Below are 19,592 nucleotides of genomic sequence, written 5' to 3'. Positions count from 1 at the left end.
TTCAAAGCCGAAGAAAGACCCAAAAGCCTCGGGGAGGGATTCTGGTCCTGAAAGCAGGACACTGGAAGGTTACGGGCATCCTGTTCCTGCACAGTTTACCTTTTCTCTGAACAAAAGAATAAACCTTGTCCATTTCTTCAATATTTACTGTGAGGGGGACGAGCGTCATTAGAGAAGGGTCCCTGAGTGAACCGTGTCTCACTCCCATCTGCAATGTGACACGGTGGCTTTAAATGAAACAAGACATTTGTGTCTCGGATTAGCATTTCAAAGCCAAACGTACACATGAGGGCCGCGTGGTGATGCCATGTTAGGCGTCTCCGACCAACGGAGACAGCAGGTAAGATTAAAACTGAGACGGTGAGAGGGACTGCACCCACCTAACAGGTGGGAACTTCTTTATTGTTGTTTCTGTGTCTTTTTGACTCCCACATTAGCTAGTTACGCTGCTCTGTCTCTAAATGCAGACACCCAGGTGGCAGATGCTCTGCTCCATCATCATCACCCGTACCTTCTGTCAAGTTGTCCCCTCTTCCAGTGTCAGCTGGAGCTAGCTTGCTCTTTAGCACGTTTTAAGGAAAAACCCAAAAGGCAATGCTCGGGTCATGTTGCCTGCGTGTCTCAGGCTTGTTCACTCCTCGGTCGTCCATGTCAAACAAGACCTGCGCAATGTGCACCCACCAAGCACCGAAGTGGGCTGCCATCATAAATAACTCCACTAACAATACATCATTTAGCTGGGTGTTCTGCTCTCGTGGGCAACTCCAAACAAATGGCCACATCGATCATAGCGAGAGTCGGGTAGAGTAGGCCTGAGCCCCTGAGAGGCCCCCCTCCTTTTTACTTACACACACACACACACGCACACACACACACACACACACACACACACACACACACACACACACACACACACATATAATGGGCCCGTTTTCCAAAATAAGCATGCCTTGCACTCTTGGTGTAGGCCTACGCTTGGTAATCCTGTGGTGCTATGTGGCAAACTAGCAGGTGTTGCTAGCTCAACTAGCACAGCCGTTCTCCCAACACGGACATCCCTATTGTTTTACTGTGCTGAATAACTAATGTTGTCTACAACCTTTAAACAACCTTACGTCAGACTCATCTGTCATGGCATCCTGCTGAGGGACCCGGGCGCCGGCGTCTGCTAGGATGTGCACTTCGGGTGCAGGGGTGTACAAGGGGAGAGGTGAGATGGTATATTAACCGTTGGCCTGCGGCAAGCCATCACAGGAGGCTGATGCCTCCTCTTTTTTGACCTCGCTCTATCCCTCAGAACCCCGAGCCAGCATCACTCATTGTTCTATATGAAGAGAGGTTAGGGAAGGGGACAGGGGCACGACTCCATCTTTACAAAACATATGGAGAGGCTATTGCCTGGCGATCCATCACGAGCCAGGACAAATGAGAACAACCTTAATTTCATATTGTAGAAAAAAACAACAAGGTGTGGTGAGACAAGAGCGGGCAGCTGGCAAGTTCCCATTTACCAAGCTTTAACCCGACACGTCCCATTACGGTCTGTAATCCTCTGGATGCAGAAGACAATTCAGATAGTAGATCAGGAATAATATCCATATTGTGTATTTATTCCATTTGTTTATTGGAACAATGTATGTATTTTTGTAAAAATTCAACTCAAAAATAACAAATTTATGGGATTAAAACCTATGATTCCTTTAACACCGATGTCAGGACTTATCTCTTATAAAATATTAGGTCAAGCAAAAGACTGCAGTGCATTTGTGTGTGCCGGATTTGCAACCATTACAGGTGTGTAAGCCCATAAGATGCAAAGAGCACAAATACGTGTTTGCTCAAGTACATTCAGTTCCTTAATTAGATGTTTATCCATGTTATCTGCAGAGCTTTCTTCGTATTCAACAACAATTCCTGCTGTCTGGATTAAGTCACCATCATATTTACAGATGGATCGGAGTTGTTTTTAACCTGCTTGGAGCAGCAGATGGGTGAGGATTACAGCATCAGGACCACTCCGATAGAGTCAGGGAGGTTCCAGACTTCCAAAGGCTGCCATGATGCTGAGGGCACATTTCACCTGATACTCAGAAATGCCTCAAATGCAATTGCATCCAATTTTGCAGATGAATAATTCATCTTTAGTCAATAAATAGCAAATTAAGATTCTCAGAAGTTAACACAACAGGTTGTGTCTGCAGTGTGATGAAAGTACCTGTTAGCTAAGACACTAATGAACTAAAACAAAGTCAGATATGCAGTCTCCAGACATTTACATGCATGCGTGTTCACACACAGCAAAGCACCCACACCTCATTGTGAATGTCCTCGACATGCTGTAGCGTTGTTGACTGCAGGGCCAGCAGGCTGTGGGAGCCTGTCTCTGGGTCAGTGTGCAGGTTGGACAGGGCCTCCTGGCACCGTGACTGGATGTAGGTCAGGGTCCCCCTGGAACACTGAGAGGAACGAGACAGGAACAGTTTCACATATGTGCAGAACATTCCCACCATTTCTCAATCGTGTTTCTGTGTGAAAGTCATGAACGCTGTTTCCGAGATCAATTTCTAAATAAACTTAAATGAAATGATGTTTGCATCCCTCAGAGTCGAGGGGCTGCTGGCTTGTCTAAGCTAAGCTCCGACTAAACTTCTGTCTTAAATTCAAGTGATCACTTATTGAAATGCACCGTATTTTCCAGACTATAAGTCACACTTTTTTCATGGTCTGGCTGGTCCTGCCACTTATACTCCTGAGCAACTTATATACCAAATTATGTATACCGCGCTGCTGCGGGCCGGCTCCGGTCCAGGTTTCAGCTCCTCTGCCCCGCCATCACCTGCTGGAGCCTGTGGCCAGCTGCTGCGGGCTGGGTGGCTCGACCCAGGAATGAGCTCTCCCCGCCTGCTGGGAGGGTTTAGAACACCGCCATCCTCTGCTGGAGACCGTGGCGCGCTGCTGCGCCCTGGTTGTTTATTATGTTATTGTTACCGGTACTTGTCTTGCAATGTGAAATGCTTGGTCTCAGATTTTGTAAGAAAAATAATAAAATTTCCCCCCAAAATGTGACTTATATATGTTTTTTTCTTCTTCATTATACATTTTATGGCTGGTGCAACTTATACTCCGGAAAATACGGTACTTAGTTTATTTATTTATTTATTTATTGCATTACAGTTTGCCAGGTGGTCATTCACGAGCTTAAACATCAATTTAATTTCAGTTTATTTATGGAGTGCCAGTTTCACAACAAAACACTAAAAACCACCAGTATGATCAGAATGTTGCCTTTCTGATGCACCCAGGGCGAGGCTTGGGCTGAAATGTGCTAATTTTTCAGGGAGAAGACATGCTGAACTGCTTTTGTTGTCAAGGATTGTAAGCTAATAAAGTTAATGTCCCATAGTCATCATCACAAACTGGTGACATTCATCTCTGCATTTGATCTGTCCCCGTGGAGGGGAGCGGTGAGCTGCAGCTGAGGCTGCGCTCAGGAACTAATTGGTGGTTTAACCCCCCAATCCAACCTCTTAACCCTCCCACTGTCTTTATGGGTGACCCCGTGAGGAAAGTTGACCACTGAGCAGTGTGACAGCAGTGTCTGTCGCCTCAGGGGCACGGTCTGCTGGTAATGTTTGTTTTCTGTGTTCTGTCCAGGATGACTGGTTGATGTGCACACAATCAGTCTTCTGTTTATGAATGCATGTGTTAGTTTTGTACTACTATTTGAGTTACCAGTGACTTGGAGTTGTCCATGGAGTCTCACACCTGCAGCTCATCTCCTCAGGAAGCCTAATCAGCACTCCTGGGATCTACCAACTCCCAAGGGAGGGGAGATTCATGTTTATGCTTGTGTTTAATTTAATGTGGATATTTTCTGTTATGGATAGGGAGTTTGTAATTATGATTTAGTTATTTGAGTTACCTGAATTGATTAGACTGGTTAGTTTGTGTGTGTGAGGATGTGTGTGTTCATTGTATGTGAATTGTTCCCCTCTTGTTTGTAGAGTGGTCTGATCAGCCACTATTTAAGTTGAACCTGGTGTGTCTGAAAGGTGATAGTGTGTCTTGTGCTGGTGTCATTCTGACTAGTTTACATTGATTAGGTTAAGTTCATGTTAATTTTGAAGCTTCTCCAAAATAAAATGGAGTTTTCAGACTCATCAGCAGTGCTTCTCTGGCTGGTTTGTGCAAGTCCCTGACAAGCAACTTACACAGAATCATAGCTCTGAGCCATCTATTCCCTTAGCCCTCAGCAGCAATGACTTCATGGGATTTTTTACAAGTAAAATTAATTATATTAGAAACAAAATCTTTAGCATCCTCCCTAATGTGATTTCTTCTTCCTCAGTAAGTGAGGCAGCATCAGAGGTAACTGTAGAACCTCATCTGTGCTTGAACCGTTTTGATCCAGTTGAGCTTTCAGAGTTATTAAAAATATTAGCTTCATCTAAACCTTCAACTTGCATTTTGGATCCAATCCCAACCACATTATTTAAAGAAGCATTTCCTTTGATTACTGCCCCCATTCTAGATATAATCAATCTATCCTTAGTAAATGGGTATGTTCCACAGGATTTTAAGGTTGCTGTAATCAAACCGTCACTTAAGAAGCCTTCTCTGGATCAAGATGGCCCAATGAATTGTAGACCAATATCTAACTTCCATTTTTATCCAAAGTCCTGGAGAAAATAGTGGCCATCCAAGTATGTCAGTATTTAAAGACTAATGCTCTGTTTGAGGAATTTCAGTCTGGTTTTAGAGAGTATCACAGCACTGAAACTGCATTAGTGAGAGTTACAAATGATATTCTCATGGCCTCAGATAAGAATCTTGTGTCTGTTCTAGTCTTGTTAGATCTCAGTGCTGCCTTTGACACAGTTGATCACAATGTTCTTTTAGAAAGACTTGAACATGTTGTAGGGATCAAAGGAACAGCGCTAGGCTGGTTTAAATCCTACCTGTCTGACAGATTTCATTTTGTAAATGTACATGACAAATCAACTTCATACTCCAGGGTTACTTGCGGAGTACCACAGGGTTCAGTGTTTGGACAAATTCTTTTTACTATATATATATGCTCCCAATTGGTAAAATCATTAGACAGCATGGGATAAACTTCCACTGTTATGCTGACGATACTCAGCTATATTTATCCATTAACCCTGATTAACCTAATCGGGTGGGTAGATTACAGGCTTGACTTGAGGACATAAAACATTGGATGACTCTAAACTTTTTGCTTTTAAATCAAGACAAGACGGAAGTTCTCAACTTTGGACCAGAAATCCAGAAAAGGAAATTGCTTAGCCAATCGCCTGACATTACATTAATCTCAGAGAACAAAGTCAGGAACCTTGGTGTTATCTTTGACCAGGACATGTCATTCAAATCCCAGGTTAAACAAGTTTGTAGGATTTCCTTTTTCCACCTTCGGAATGTTGCTAAGATTAGAAGCATCCTTTTCAGGAGTGATGCTGAAAAACTAGTTCATGCATTTATTACATCAAGACTGGATTACTGTAATTCATTACTCTCAGGAAGTCCACAGAATGTAGTTAAAAGTCGTCAGCTTGTCCAAAATGCTGCAGCTAGAGTTCTGATGAGAATTAAAAAGAGAGATCATATCTCTCCTGTCTTAGCTTCCCTACATTGGCTACCTGTTAAATTCAGAATAGATTTTAAGATCCTTCTTCTCACATATAAAGCTCTTAATAATCAAGCTCCATCATACATCAGTGATCTGATTGTTCCATACGTTCCTAACCGAGCACTTCGCTCTCAGACTGCAGGTTTACTGGTGGTTCCCAGAATATCTAAAATTAGGACGGGAGGCAGATCTTTTAGTTATCAGGCTCCTCTCCTGTGGAACCAGCTCCCAGCTTTAGTCCGTGAGGCAGACACTTTGTCTACTTTTAAGAATAGGCTTAAAACATTTTTATTTGATAGGGCCTATGGTTAAATTCTGATGTTAGCCTAAATCTGGACAAGTGGGGGAGTAGAGGGAGGTGGAGTGTACAGTCGGTAAAGACGGCTCTCCCTTGCCCTGCCTCCAACATGCCTCCATCTAAATAGGATAGATTATCCAGAGTTATCTCTGTAGTTTTGCTGCTATAGGCTTAGACTGCTGGAGGATGCACTGACCATTTTCACACATTAATACTTTCTTCTACAATCTGCTCTTTAACTGTATTATTTTCTGCAATTTCAGCTGTTAACTTTATTTTCTCTCTAAGTGTTTTTCTCCCCAGAAGAAGCTACAACGATGTTCTGCTGAGCTGTGGTGGCCTCATGGAGGGGGCCATCGTCTAGCACACTGCTGCTAACCACTTAAACATTCTCCTTCTCCTGATAATAACTTTTTACTCTCTTTGACGTTGGACGTGCTACTACTAGTTTACCCGTTTAATTATAGATCCACTAGGATAAATACAATAAAGTTTATCTCACCAAATAGAATATTTACTAAGAAATCACAATAGAACTATAGACACACGTCACACTCGTCAGCAATTTGCTGGGTTCCTTATATAGGACACATTATTTCTGATTGGCTTAATGAACTGTGAATTGGAATGTTTATTATGTGAAGTGCCTTGAGACGACTCTTTTCGTGATTTGGCGCTATATAAATAAACTTGAATTGAATTGAAATTGAATGGTTTATCCCTTGAGGTCCACGTGGCAGGGGTGAGGTGGTGCTCTCTCCTCACCCCTGCCACGTGGACCCAAGGGATAAACCATCAACCCTGCTCAATGGTCAGCTTTCCTCGCAGGGTCACATCCGCTAGGAGAGTGGGAGGGTTAAAGCTGAGTGTCAAGCAGGGAGGCATTAGGTCACATTTTTAAAGTTTTTTTTGGTACGACCCGACTGGGAATCGAACTCCGATCTCCCAGTCCCAGGGTGGACTCAACACTTGGCCACTGAGCTGCTTCATGCAGCTATAGACGTTTTCTAATTGGAGCTTTTTAACAAGGTAGTAACTAGGGTTGTCACGGTAACCGGTGTAGCGGTAAACCCCGGTAAAAAAGTTGACAATAAAAATAACCGTCTTGTTTTTAAAAAAAATATATTATCTCGGTGGATTACCGTGGCTGCGGTGTAGGCGCGGTGACCCTTACCAGCCACCGTACCATCTGCTGAAGTTGCCGGCGGCACATGCGCGCTTTGATGTTTACAACCAAAACTTTCTTGAAGCTAAAGATGAAATAATGGTCAAAGGAGGAGACGGCAGTGCTCAGGACATTTATCATCCCTCAAAGAAGACAAAGTGGGAAGTACAGGCATCTTTTGGATATTTGAAGAATGCCGAGGGACAGCTGATAGAAGACGGCTATCCTGTTTGCAGCACGTGCAGAAAAAGTGTCTGTGAAAGGCAGCAACGCTTCAAATCTCATGACACATCTGCGTGACCATCACCCACAACTCTACAGTCAACGCAAGGCAAGCTAACGTTAGCGTTTTAGCTAAAATGTGTGATCTGAGGATTTGGGTTGAGGGAGAATGCAACGAGTCGCTATATAAAGCAGCGCCGCTACCTGCATATAAACCATGTCGCGGACACCGCCATGTTGAAATGACGCTATGCATTACGGGGCTCCCAGGGGCAGATAAGAGTTGGTCTCTCTCCGAGAATAATTATGAATTTAACAACGATTACTGCCTGATGACATTTTCCCACATCTGCAAAGCTCACTGGAAGGACACAAACCGAGGACGATATTTTCCTGATATAGGGCTTATTACTCAAGTAAGGGTAAAAAAAAGTATCTGGTTAGAAGGCTACTTGAGTACTGAGTATCATCTGGTCTAATATTTTAAAATGATGACATCAAACAGACATAAAATAAGAAGTTATGGGCAAATATTGGTATTTTAAAGACTAAAGGGGAAAAATGTAAACAAACAACATAATTACAAAATAACACATTTTAGGCAACATTTAGACACAAACTGAGGACAACATCTTCCTGATGTGCAGGGTTTATTTAGTTTCCTGAAAATTTAACACGTTTAAAAAAAATACCGCGATAATACCGAAAACCGTGATAATTTTGGTCACGATAACCGTGAGGTTACATTTTCACACCGTGACAACACTAGTAGCAACTCACTTTGGTTTTTGATGAGATGAGACTAGTTTCCTCACTAGAGTACATACATGAAATAGCTGATTCATTTAAAATTTGTATTAATAAAATATATTTCATCATGAAAATGTAAAAGCCTTTAGTTGTTATTCGTCTTCTATAAACAGTTGTGTATTTAATTATTGTTTCCACATGTGCTTTCCGTAGCAGCAGCCCTGATGATAACGCTGCAGCTCCTCACCTCGGCCACTCTGTGCGTGGAGCTGAAGCGTGCCGTGTCTCCAGCCAGGACGCAGTGCTGGTGGGTGCTGTTCAGGTCATCTGGTAAACACGGTGAAAAGGAAGCCATCAGCGTTAAACCGATTAAGGGCTGTTATTTCTTTTATTAAAGCGTGAACAAGAACAGAAAACATTACAACATAAAAACAGATGAAAAGCACCAAGTGAATCAGACTAAATCCACTCTGATTCTGCTCCGTCCAGCACTGAATCAAACAGACCGAAGAGCACTGTACTGTAATTTTAATTATCAAACAGAAGCAGATCGCGCTCAATCTGTCGAGATGGAAGCGCCATACCAACAAACATTTGTCCAATATCACACAAGCTTTGCGGTGCTGTTTCCTGCGTATCCCTCCATGTGTTTCTTGTGTGAATAGATGTTTCTCAGCTCTGCCATTATTTGCCTCCTACCAATAATTAATTTAGCCATGACAGAGCTGTCATTCATAGCACATGTGCATATTTACACCCGCCTTGAGCAAGAGTGCACCCGCTAATGCCTGCGATTTGAAAGTCAAACAGCCAAATGCTTTGGGAGGAAGATATTATTGTTTAGTGGATGACGGGGGGGGGGGGGGGGGGGAAAGACGGTGACAAACAAAACAACTTGCCGGTGTTTTCTTCACCCTGATGAGATTGTGAAGAATTAGGTCTCTGGGCAGAATTACTCTGCGTCTTTAAAACTGTTTATATCCAATAACAAATTATCTCCATCAATCTGCTCTTTTCTTGGCACGTCTGATGCAGTCGGGGGGATCAGGAGGGAGTGGAGGCAAACTCGATAACTGTAATAAATATTTATCTTTCTTTCAACCCCTGTGCCTGCTGCCACTTGTCCTCCTTTTCCAGGAAGCAGGCTTTTAAATATATTGGGTCAACTCCTTCCTCCGGCCCCCCCTGTGCATTGGGAGCTGGAAATCAGATTATTGAACAGGCCCGGTGTCAGGACTTGCATTGTTCTTTTTTAACCACTGAAATTCCATTTGGGTGGAAATGATGGTGATTCAATTTGCCTCCAGCAGCTCAGACATTAGCAGTTCAAAAGGGCCAGCCGCCGACAAATGGTGCTGAAATTATATAACACTGTCTGCGGTCCTACACCATTGTAGTTTCCTCTTAATAGCACACAACTACTTATCACCGGGTGTATGTCAGTAAATCACAACTACAATATACTCCAACAGCGGCTTTAGCTGTGCCTGCTCTGTGTGCATACGAGAGCGGGGAGGGGCTCAGATGGACGCAGCGTGCACGTCTTTGTGCACGTGAGAGTTGTGCAGATTTATACTCGAGTGCATATGTTTGCACGCCGTGCCAAGTGTTTAATTCAGGTAGAACAACAAAGCAACAGACGGGCCGAGGACTGCACGAGCTGCTATCGTGGTGCAGCAGTTGGGCTCTCAAGGGCGCACTCACCAAGTGGAGCATAAATCCCCACTGATCCGCGACAGTCGAGTCCCATTAGAATGGTCTGCACAACAGCCCATCACTCTATTATCATGGCTGGCCCGAGACTGACGGTTCCGTTGTAAATCTCACCCTGCCGTAGAAGGTCGGCTTCAAGCCCCGTAAAGCTGAATGTTAGGTACAGACGTCGCTGCTTCTAGATGGAAACAACATCTTCAAAGGGCCAGAGTCAGGAATTAGTCATTAAAACCTTCCTGTTAGGAATTAAAAAGCTACTTTATGAGAACTTGTGTCAGATATGATTTCATATTGTCCGCAGTAACGTACACATCCACCGTCACAACACTGAGTTCAGACCGAAAGCAGCAATCGCTTTACTGCTTATCAAAGTGTTCATTACTGCTGCATGCGTAAATAAAAATTTAAAGGATCAATATTTGCTGAAATTCTAATTCAGTAAAACTTCTTCACTGGGTAGGACGTGTCTTCATTTTCTTACTGAGCTCCAATGATATGGCGCAGTATGGGGGCTAAAACTAAGACTACTGCCCAGCAGCAGCAGGCTAGATAAATTCCTACCGACCTGATTAATGATAAGCTGGCACCGGTAATTGAGAGGCTGGCGCTGCTTACTGAGAAATAGCACCTTTACCGACATTACTACTAGATAAGCTAGGGACTATCAGCCCTCGGCTGGTCATTGACTGGTTCACACACTCCCTCTGCTGTCTATTAGCATGGATAGGCTAACATTAGCCTGGATGGGCTGGTGTTAGCATTGGAGAGGCTAGCCATTAGCGTGCCCAGGCTGGCCACTAGCTGGATTTCCTACCTCCTCGACGGACCATTAGCATGGATAGGCTAACATTAGCCTGGATGGACTGGCGTTAGCATCGGAGAGGCTAGCCATTAGCGTGCCTAGGCTGGCCACTAGCTGGATTTCCTACCCCCTCGACGGACCTTTAGCATGGATAGGCTGGCGTTAGCATCGGAGACTGTTTTGTGGGTCTGCAGCTGAAAACGTAGGGAACCACTGGTATAAAGTATGACTGTGAACATAATATGCTAAAAAATGGCAGTAAAATGTTTTGAATATCGACTGTAAGAGATGTAGAACGGGACTGATCACGCTGTCTCTAGAATATAAGCCTCAGAGTGGTTACATGATTACTGTAATGCATCTTCTGTGGCCACTCTTGAAGGGATCCATCTGTTCAGTGAGGGGAAGCTGAAACTTCTAGAATAAGAGACGTCTTCACTCATGAAGACCTCCAGTAGGAAACCAAAACTGTCAAGTAAAAACTTTTCACCCGAGAAGAATCCTTTATTTTGTAGAACAAAAACACTTTTTATGTTAACTCTTGAATAATTAAGTCTTCAACACTGCAGTTTCTAAGGGAAAGGACAGTACAAAAAATCCTTAAAATGTAAAAAAAATAAATATTATTGTATTATATAATTATGAAGAAAAGAAAATAATATTATTTATCTACAAACATGGATGAACATAGTCGTCTATTTAAATGTTTCTTCTAGTCATTGTTTAGTTGAGTTATCATTCTAGAATAAGGTAGAATTATCCATCAAGCAGCTGAAGATGGGGCCGACACTAAATCATGTTTTATGTCTGTCCTTACATACTTATAAAAGCAGGGTGCCTTTATAAAAATAATAAATCCCCCATCCATCCACGCAGGGCTCCTCGTGTCTCGTGCATCTGAACGCAGGCCTCTGCTGTGACGGGGATAAATGTCCTTCCACTCAGAAAATATGAGCACCTGCAAGGACCCGCGGGACCGGGAAAAGGAGGGTGGAGGTGTCCGCTGCAGCCAAATGCATTAAGCTATGATTTACACCCCCCTGGCCTGCTGTCTGCTCTCCCTACAGAGATACAGTCAGCAGCGGGTCACGGGACTTCAAAAAAAAAAATTTGGTGTTCCTAACCTCTCTAATGCACACAATTTCATGGAACCTTAAAGCCCTGTGTTCAGGCCAAGAAACGTCTCTTTCCTCTCTCTCTCTCTCTCTCTCTCTCTCTCTCTCTCTCTCTCACACACACACACACCATTTCTCCTGCAGAGGGAATGAAGACATTAGGGCAGAGCTGAAAAAGTGAGGGACGAAGTGGATCCTGCTGGCGTGGGCCATTCGGGACGAAGTACAAGAAACACCAAAAACAGAGTAATGAAAGTGCTCCTGTCTCTGTATTCAGAGCTGCATGGAGCAGCATGTTAACATGTGCACGCGCGTGTTCTGTGAGTGTGTTTATGGAGCATCGGTGGTACCTCTCATGTAATAGCAGTCTCCAGACCCCAGCGGCAGCATCAGGCCAGGTGTGTGGATGTCCCAGGCCACTTTGAGCCCGATCCTCCAGCAAGCCTCCTCGCCGCTGCCTCCTTCGCTGCTCCCACCTGTCAGTCACACACATCCCCCTCGCTGTAACACTTGTATCCGACATTTAAATTCACCTTTTGGCCTCGGGGCTGAACTCTTTCACTCAGTGATGCTTAAAAACAACACGCGAGTTTTATTAAGTCATGTTGCTCAAGAGAGCTGAAAATAAAAACTCTACATCAATGTCCACTTATCATCACAGCCATACAACAGATGAAATTAAGAATTACGAGGCTAAAAGTACAGCGTGAAAGAACTGAATCAATATCACCCAAACAATGGATGTAAAATGTAAGGCTTTGTCTCCAGAAAGTAGGAATCACTTAACGCCCGAGCACGGAAGACTCGTGTTTCTGTGGTCGTATCGGATGTTAGTGCAGGAATTTTATGCTATCATTATGTAGTGCAGGAGGAAATAGTTGGATAAAAGCCCCTGATGTTGTTGAGTGAGTGTGTGAGGGTATGTATCCTGTGTGATTCCTGTTGCTGAAGACATTCACTGATACCAACTTTACTCCCCCCCCCCCCCCCCCAGGTTCCTGCGAAAACAAGATTTGGCTCGGCTGGCCGACACCCTTCAGCAAAATCAATACTAAAGTCTTTCTGGGCCTCTCTGCCCCATGGCTGCCTTTTCCTTTGCTCAGCACGGATAAATAGTAACTTAATTTTCAGCCATTGTGCTCTGAGAGCCTGCTAATGACAGCACTCCCCAGGGCCTCGGGAATGGTGGAAGCCTATCCGTGGTGCCGGAAAACACTCGGCTAAGGCAGATTCCTTTGGATCAGAGCAGCTAGGAAGAAGACATCAGGTTAAGGGGAAAAAAGGCCCGATTCACACAGGAGGATTTTCTAACTGTAGGACGATTTTTAAAACACGCCGATAAAAAAATCACGGATCTAAGTGTGCGGTGTCCTTTCACGTGGCTAATACTACACATGAACTGATTTCACAGAGAGACATTCGCTAGTCAGACGGGAAATCTTCTGAGATCAAACGTGACTTTAGTGTAAACAAACAAGGAGGAGTAGCTGGTGGGGATGAGCTACGATGTAGCCACAGCTGTCCTGGGGCGCGCTGACAGAGGCGAGGCTGCCGAGAACAGGCGCCACCGGTCCCTCCGACCACCACCAGCAGGTAAGGGGAGTTCAGTGTCTTGCCCAAGGACACAACGACAGCGACAGACTGAGCGGGGCTCGAACCTGCAACCTTCCGATTACGGGGCGAGCACTTAACTCCTGTGCCACCGTCGCTTCCATCATGCTTCCACCACCTCGTTTTCTGATTGGCTACATGTCACATTCAACAGGCAGTAGACCTGTTTGTCCTTGAAACCGGACCAAAGGAATCCAACACGCCCTAGTTTATCGTCCAAGTAGTCCCAGTGCACCTCCGAGCAGACCTGAGAGTTCTTACAACTCCACACACGGTAGGACAATCTGATAAGTCTATCTTTAGAGCCTTACGGTAAAGGAGCACGTGCTTAAAACAGCCAAAGGGGAGGATCACGACAAAAAGTGTCTCACACTGCGGTGTGAACCTGAAAAAAAAAAACAAGGAATACACCAGCAGGTAAAAAGAAAAGCCCGTATGTCTACGGTTCAGGGTGTGCTACATCAATGTTAGAAACGGGCCTCTAAATGTGCAGCGCAGCTCTGGGAAACCTTAGAACCAAAATCTGGATCACAGTTCTCGTCAGACGTTCACCTCTTAAAGTCTGCAGGGTCACCCAGAACTAGCGCTGCGAGGTGTTATGCTGTAGTGTTTGATGTCTGTGCTAACAGGGTCAAAGTAGAAACGGCCCAGAACAAATGATTAAAGCACGCCTTCTGGAGCAGGTGTAACTTCTAAGTCCAGTGAAGAAACCCCAGCTGTAAAAAGCGTTGGGATGTCCGAACACTCAGAACCACAGCTTTGTGAGGGTGCTAAATGACGGCTTTGAGGTGCAGACTGTGACTGCACAGAGCTCCAACCCAGCCGATGAAGCAGTGAATCTGATAAACTGTCGTCCACATCAGAGACGTTAGAATCCAGCATGAAAAGGCAACAAAAGGGGCCATTTAATCATTTGTGGTAAAAGTTTTTCCAGATTAAATAACAAGACTTGGAGTGAAAAGTGGCACAAACTGCAGACGCTCCTAAGATGCTGTTAATGAAAACCCTTTCTAACACGCCTGTGTTGTGTCCTACACTCTGTTCTACACACATTGTCTAGAAAGCAAACTTCTCTCTATCTCTCTATCACCTCCATCAGCCAACACTATCAGCTCTTCAGAGAGGGCACATTTGGTAATTAGGAGACATCGTATTATCCATACGGTACAGTCTAGGAACACTTTTCAAAGCGGCACTCATTATTCCATATCAGATAATTGCACATCGATCATTTCTCGGGGAAATGATTTAGATGAGATGTAGCACACGCGATAAGGTCTGTTTGTTAGACGACGCCATTGAGCTGATGTTAAAAGCTCAGACTCAAACGTCTGTGATCTCCCCGCGCTCAGGCAGTGATAAGGCTGTCAGCAGCCAAGTGGCGATGACATTTGATAATGCCCTGACACTATCGCGTAGATGGATCTGATGGTTGCCTCGCCAGAGGCCGTGTCTACAGCTGCCGCAGCGCCGCTGCAGGGCCACAACACACAAGGTTACCTGCATCTGATCCACCACAAAGCAACTGAGATAAGTTGATGGGATGATGCTGAAGTGGAATCCTAATTTGCAACCAGCAGCTATTTGCATTCTAAGTATGGATTAGATGAGTAAAAACCACATGAAGAGTTAACTCTACCAACTGCAGTTAGATGCGCATGAATGACAGGTTTGGCGCCTTACCTTTGTCGTCATGACAACTAAAGTTGTAAACAGCTACTGGAGAATGAGTGATCAGGTTCTCGTCGTGGTGCCACCCTACCGCCATTCTCCCCATTCCGTAGTATGGCTCCTCCTTCAGCTGGCTCATTTGTGCTGGGTCCATGTAGTTGAGTAAGGTGACGTTGAACTTGACCGGCCCAGTGCACACCTGTGGAGGACAGGGCTGGGAACAGCCCTGACCAGCCTCATGTTGCTCCTTGTCCTGAATGTGGTGATCTGACCGGCTGTGCTTCAGCTGCGCCACGGGCTTCTCGTGGGCCTCTGCAGACTCAGTTCCTGTCTCGCTGCCGGCCTTGGTCGCCCAGCTCGGGCATTTTCCTTCACTGGGTTCGGAAGTTGTTGCAGCAGCGGTTTTGCTTTTTGTGAGTAGTGAGCACTCGGCCTCCTCGCCGCTGTGTTTGAACTCCGTTTCCCACTCCCCTTCTTGTTTTGACCCAGAACAGCCTTCTTCACTGTGCTTGGACTCAATGTCCCACTCCTCACTGTGCTTAGACTCTGTGTCCACCTCCTCACTTTGCCTGGACTCTGTGTCCCCTCCTTCACTGTTCTTGGAGTCTTCACTGTGTTTAGAGTCCGTGTCCCCCTCCTCACCTAGCCTGGCCTCTGCCTCGACCTTCAAACACTGTGCTAGCCTGTCCTCTTCTTTCAGCTGAGACACATCAGAGCAGAAGTAGCTGTTGAGCTCACACAGAGCCTTGCAGGCTGCACTCAGGTCTGCATCGCAACAGTTCTGCCCCTTGACCTCTGTGTCTTCACTGTGCCAGGGAATAGCAAAGAGCCGAGTGTCCAGGTAGCGGTAGGTGTGGCCTGGCTCACCCAGCAGTGCTCGCGACACGGCGGTGAACACGTCCCGATCACGAACACGAACCAGATCCTTCAGGAGGCAGCCCTTCCTTCTGAGGGTGAGCAGAGCGGCCTGAACCCGACCATGCAGCTCAGCAGGCAGAGAACAGGATTTTCTGAACGCCAAACCCGAGTAACTGGAATCCCACTAGAAAACACAAAACCTACTTCATACACAGTCACTATTTGAAAGCATGCAGCAGCGTCTCCATAACAGACATCAGGATCATTTGTGTAAGTTATTTTGTGGGAGTTGACTCACCAGTTGCTGATATCCTCGAGCTGAAGGTCCCAGAAAGGGGATCTTCTGGTCTCCCAACTCCTTGAGTAGCCGATACCTCTGTGAAACACAGCACATCACAACGGGCTCGTTCTGCAGTTGTATTTTCACCTTGTCTCGTTATTCCTTGCCATGTGTTGCCTCTCAGCAGCCGGCACTAATAACTGTCTGTGACTGACTCACTTGGTGGATTTTACTAAAACTCTTAGAAAGTAATATTAGTATTTATACCTGATTCCATTTTAGAGTCCACTCTACTCAAGGCGTGTTTCTCAATGCCAAGGAACCTTGCCTTGATGTCTTGGCCCCGCCCCGGTTGCCTAGGAGATACGTCATCAGGAGCCGCCAAGACGTGTTCCAATGTTCATGTTCTACCGAGGCGTGTGTTTTCTGTTTGTTAGCCGTTTAGCTAGCTGAGTGAGGATACACGGGAGGTGTCTTGTGGCCTAGCCTTGGTCAAAAATTACCCACAATACACCGCGGTATTTTCATAAAAACAGCGGATCAGAAGCCGGCAGCTACATCAGGGATAATTTTTCAAGTTTAAAAGTAAATCAACTAATTTAAAATGTTTTTTTTAGATCCAAAGAAGTTATCTATGGTTGGTTAGTAGCTTAGTAGTTGCAGCTTCGGTGGCTAGCGGGTAGTAACTTACTTATATATTTAATTTAATAAACATTTACACAACAGTAGAAGTAGCTGAGGTGGTAGAGCGGGTTGCCTCATGATCGGAGGGTCATGGGTTCGATTCCAGCTCCCGCCAGAGGTATCCTGCTGTTGTGTCCTTGGGCAAGACACTTCACCCAACTTGCCTGTGTTAGCGGTGGTCAGAGGGGCCGACGGCGCCAAATGGCAGCCTCGCCTCTGTCAGACCTCCCCAGGGCGGCTGTGGCTACAAGTAGCTTACCATCACTAGCAGTGTGTGAATGTGAGAGTGTGTGAAAGCGTCTTTGGGTGTCTAGAAAAGCGCTATATAAGTTCAATGCATTATTATTATTATTATTTAAAAAGTAAAAGACTCGTTATATATTTATATTGAAACTAATACATTTAAAATATAACGTTGTATCCCGTGCCATGTGACGTCACGTGACCGCCGTGGAAGCTGCGGTCACGTGATTTAAGTCTGTTCCATTTAACCGTTTTCTTTGACCAAGGACAGCCGGTGTCCTCGTAAGCAAGGTGCCTGGCCTCACAAGACATCGCCTCGCAAGGCCAGGCGCCTTGGCATTGAGAAACACCCACTATCACTAAAAGGACTCATCTTAGCCAATTGTAGCTAACACAAAGACGACTCTGTCAGTTTTACAGAAGCTGAGCTATAATTTGGTGTTTCAGAATTCATCAAACTCAACACTATTTCTACCATTTTAACTCTACTTGCAAAAGCTGATCTGAGTCTGAACGCCTAAAATTTCTAACAAATAGCACAAGACTGCAATGCTGTGTCAAAATGTGCAGTTACTCTCAACGTTTGCCCAAAACCTCATCGGGAACGGCAGCCTCGCCTCTGTCAGACCGCCCCAGGGCGGCTGTGGCTACGTAGCAGCTTACCATCACCAGCAGTGTAAAATAATGGAGTGCCTAGAAAAGCACTTCATAAATCTAATCTAATCTAATTAATAATTAAATCAAACATGCCAGCTTTAACAGATGATGCCTTAACTGAAGTAATCCAGGAAAATATCAGGCCTTCGTTTCAACTAATGTTGAAGATGCTGAATCACAAACACACAGCCCTCAATGCAACCAGAACCTTCCATTCCATTCTGACCCAAGCAACAAAGCAGCAAAAACCTTTTATGTTCCCCAGAAAGACGACGTGGGTGCAAAGCAACATTGTGCATGTGGAGACTTGGTTCCTCAGCCATTCATCACAGGTGTGCACGTACTCCGCATAGAGTTTCTGCAGCTGGACGGTAAACTGTCGCTGGCATATCTGTCATTTTGCGTCCTAAAGGTTTAGGTGAATGAACCGCAGAACAACAACTGAACAGTTGTAACAGTTTAGGAGGAAAAGGCCGTCTGTATATTTTAGTGACATTTACAACATACGCTTGACATTTTTCCTGCTCTAAGAATGCCAAAGACCCCGTGTGGCACGCTGCGGGAAACGTAGGAGACGGCTGCCAAAACGTTTCCAGATTTTAGGAGTGAAATAAAATGTCGTGTTAATAAATGTTACAGTGAGGCTATAAAAAGTTGAGTGTCCTGACTCAAAGAGGGCAGATGAAAAAGAGGGCAAGTGTTGAAAGAATGTGCGTTAAAGGCAGAAAGGGGGTGCAAAAACTCTCAAACAAGGAGGCAGAAGTAATGGGAGGGCATCTGGTTTGAGGCAGTTTGCTGAATTTACCTCGAGGCCTGAATCCTCGCCTTAGGCTAAACAACACAACACCTGCTGGAGGTTTTCTTAAAGGATGCACAAGAGCCTTCCAAGTTATTCTGGAACAAACAAAACCAGACCTGCAGACAGTTGGAACCTCAAAAAAATAAAAAACACCATGCACTATTCATGGCCAGGATGCATTCAAAGACTGTTGGAAGAAATTGACAAGTTGACACACAATCACTGGTGTCAAAGTCTAACTCCTGACAGAAGTTGAAGACATCAAGGTGAGACTCTGGGCTAACAGTTGTATGTGCATCCATCTGTGCACGTGTGTGTGCTGCTGGGTGACTGGTCAAGTCCATTTTTCGCCATTCACATTCTTTTTGGGTGCGTAAATATATACACGAGTTATATGATTCCAGTTGGCTTTACTCACAGCAAGCCAGCTCACACACACACACGTGTATATGAGCTTTCTGAATAATGCACAGCTGGAGTAGCGAGCATGATGCCTCAGCCCCAAAAGCACACAACCAGAGCTGTCACACATGTGTCAGATATATCAGCCTGCTAAGAAATTCCACAGAAAAAAACCCAAAGACAAGAAGTTACCGGAGCCCTCTGAGGCCGACGGACTCTCACAGCATTAGAGAACCGCTGTGTCCGTGTTTCTGTCTCTGCATCTGCACCTGATTTTAAAAGGAAAATCACAAAAAAAGCCTTTCTACTCAGACCCACCCCCTCCAAAAAAATGAGATTACCAATTTCATAATACTGTAACGCGGGTCCTTAATGGTAGCAGTCCGAACCATCTGTTCTGAGTGATACATCTGATGCTTTTTAATCTCTCCTTCCTTGATGGGATTATTCCCTCAGCCGGACTGTTTATCACAGAAAAACATATTAGGTAGAATAGAACTCAATTGGTTTGCTTTGATCTTGCCCTATAAGAGATATAAAACTGTGCACCATATATTTAATAATTTCATTTACTTCACATCTGTGACACTCCAATGGACGCTTTCTTCAAAGTGAAGTAGATTAATGTCCAGCGCTTAGCATCAATAGCTCAAAATAGCCTGCTAACTTCACAGC

The 19,592-nt window shown here is 44.9% G+C and overlaps 1 protein-coding gene across 2 annotated transcripts in view; it reads right to left on the bottom strand.

The window, feature by feature from the left end:
- The window catches only part of fto (FTO alpha-ketoglutarate dependent dioxygenase), a 175,838-nt gene that overhangs the window by 132,531 nt on the left and 23,715 nt on the right, over positions 1-19,592 (bottom strand). For both annotated transcript variants that reach the window (XM_070555170.1, XM_015952836.3), the window contains exons 2-6: positions 16,151-16,228; positions 15,007-16,036; positions 12,063-12,188; positions 8,330-8,409; positions 2,313-2,456 (exon numbers count right to left, since the gene is read on the bottom strand). In XM_070555170.1, the coding sequence (XP_070411271.1) occupies positions 2,313-2,456; positions 8,330-8,409; positions 12,063-12,188; positions 15,007-16,036; positions 16,151-16,228 (1,458 nt within the window). The remainder of the gene's footprint in view (positions 1-2,312; positions 2,457-8,329; positions 8,410-12,062; positions 12,189-15,006; positions 16,037-16,150; positions 16,229-19,592) is intronic.

Source organism: Nothobranchius furzeri, chromosome 9, assembly GCF_043380555.1.
Source record: "Nothobranchius furzeri strain GRZ-AD chromosome 9, NfurGRZ-RIMD1, whole genome shotgun sequence".
Taxonomy (NCBI): domain Eukaryota; kingdom Metazoa; phylum Chordata; class Actinopteri; order Cyprinodontiformes; family Nothobranchiidae; genus Nothobranchius; species Nothobranchius furzeri.
Note: the sequence above shows the minus strand (reverse complement) of the source record. Positions and strands in the feature narration are given on the sequence as shown.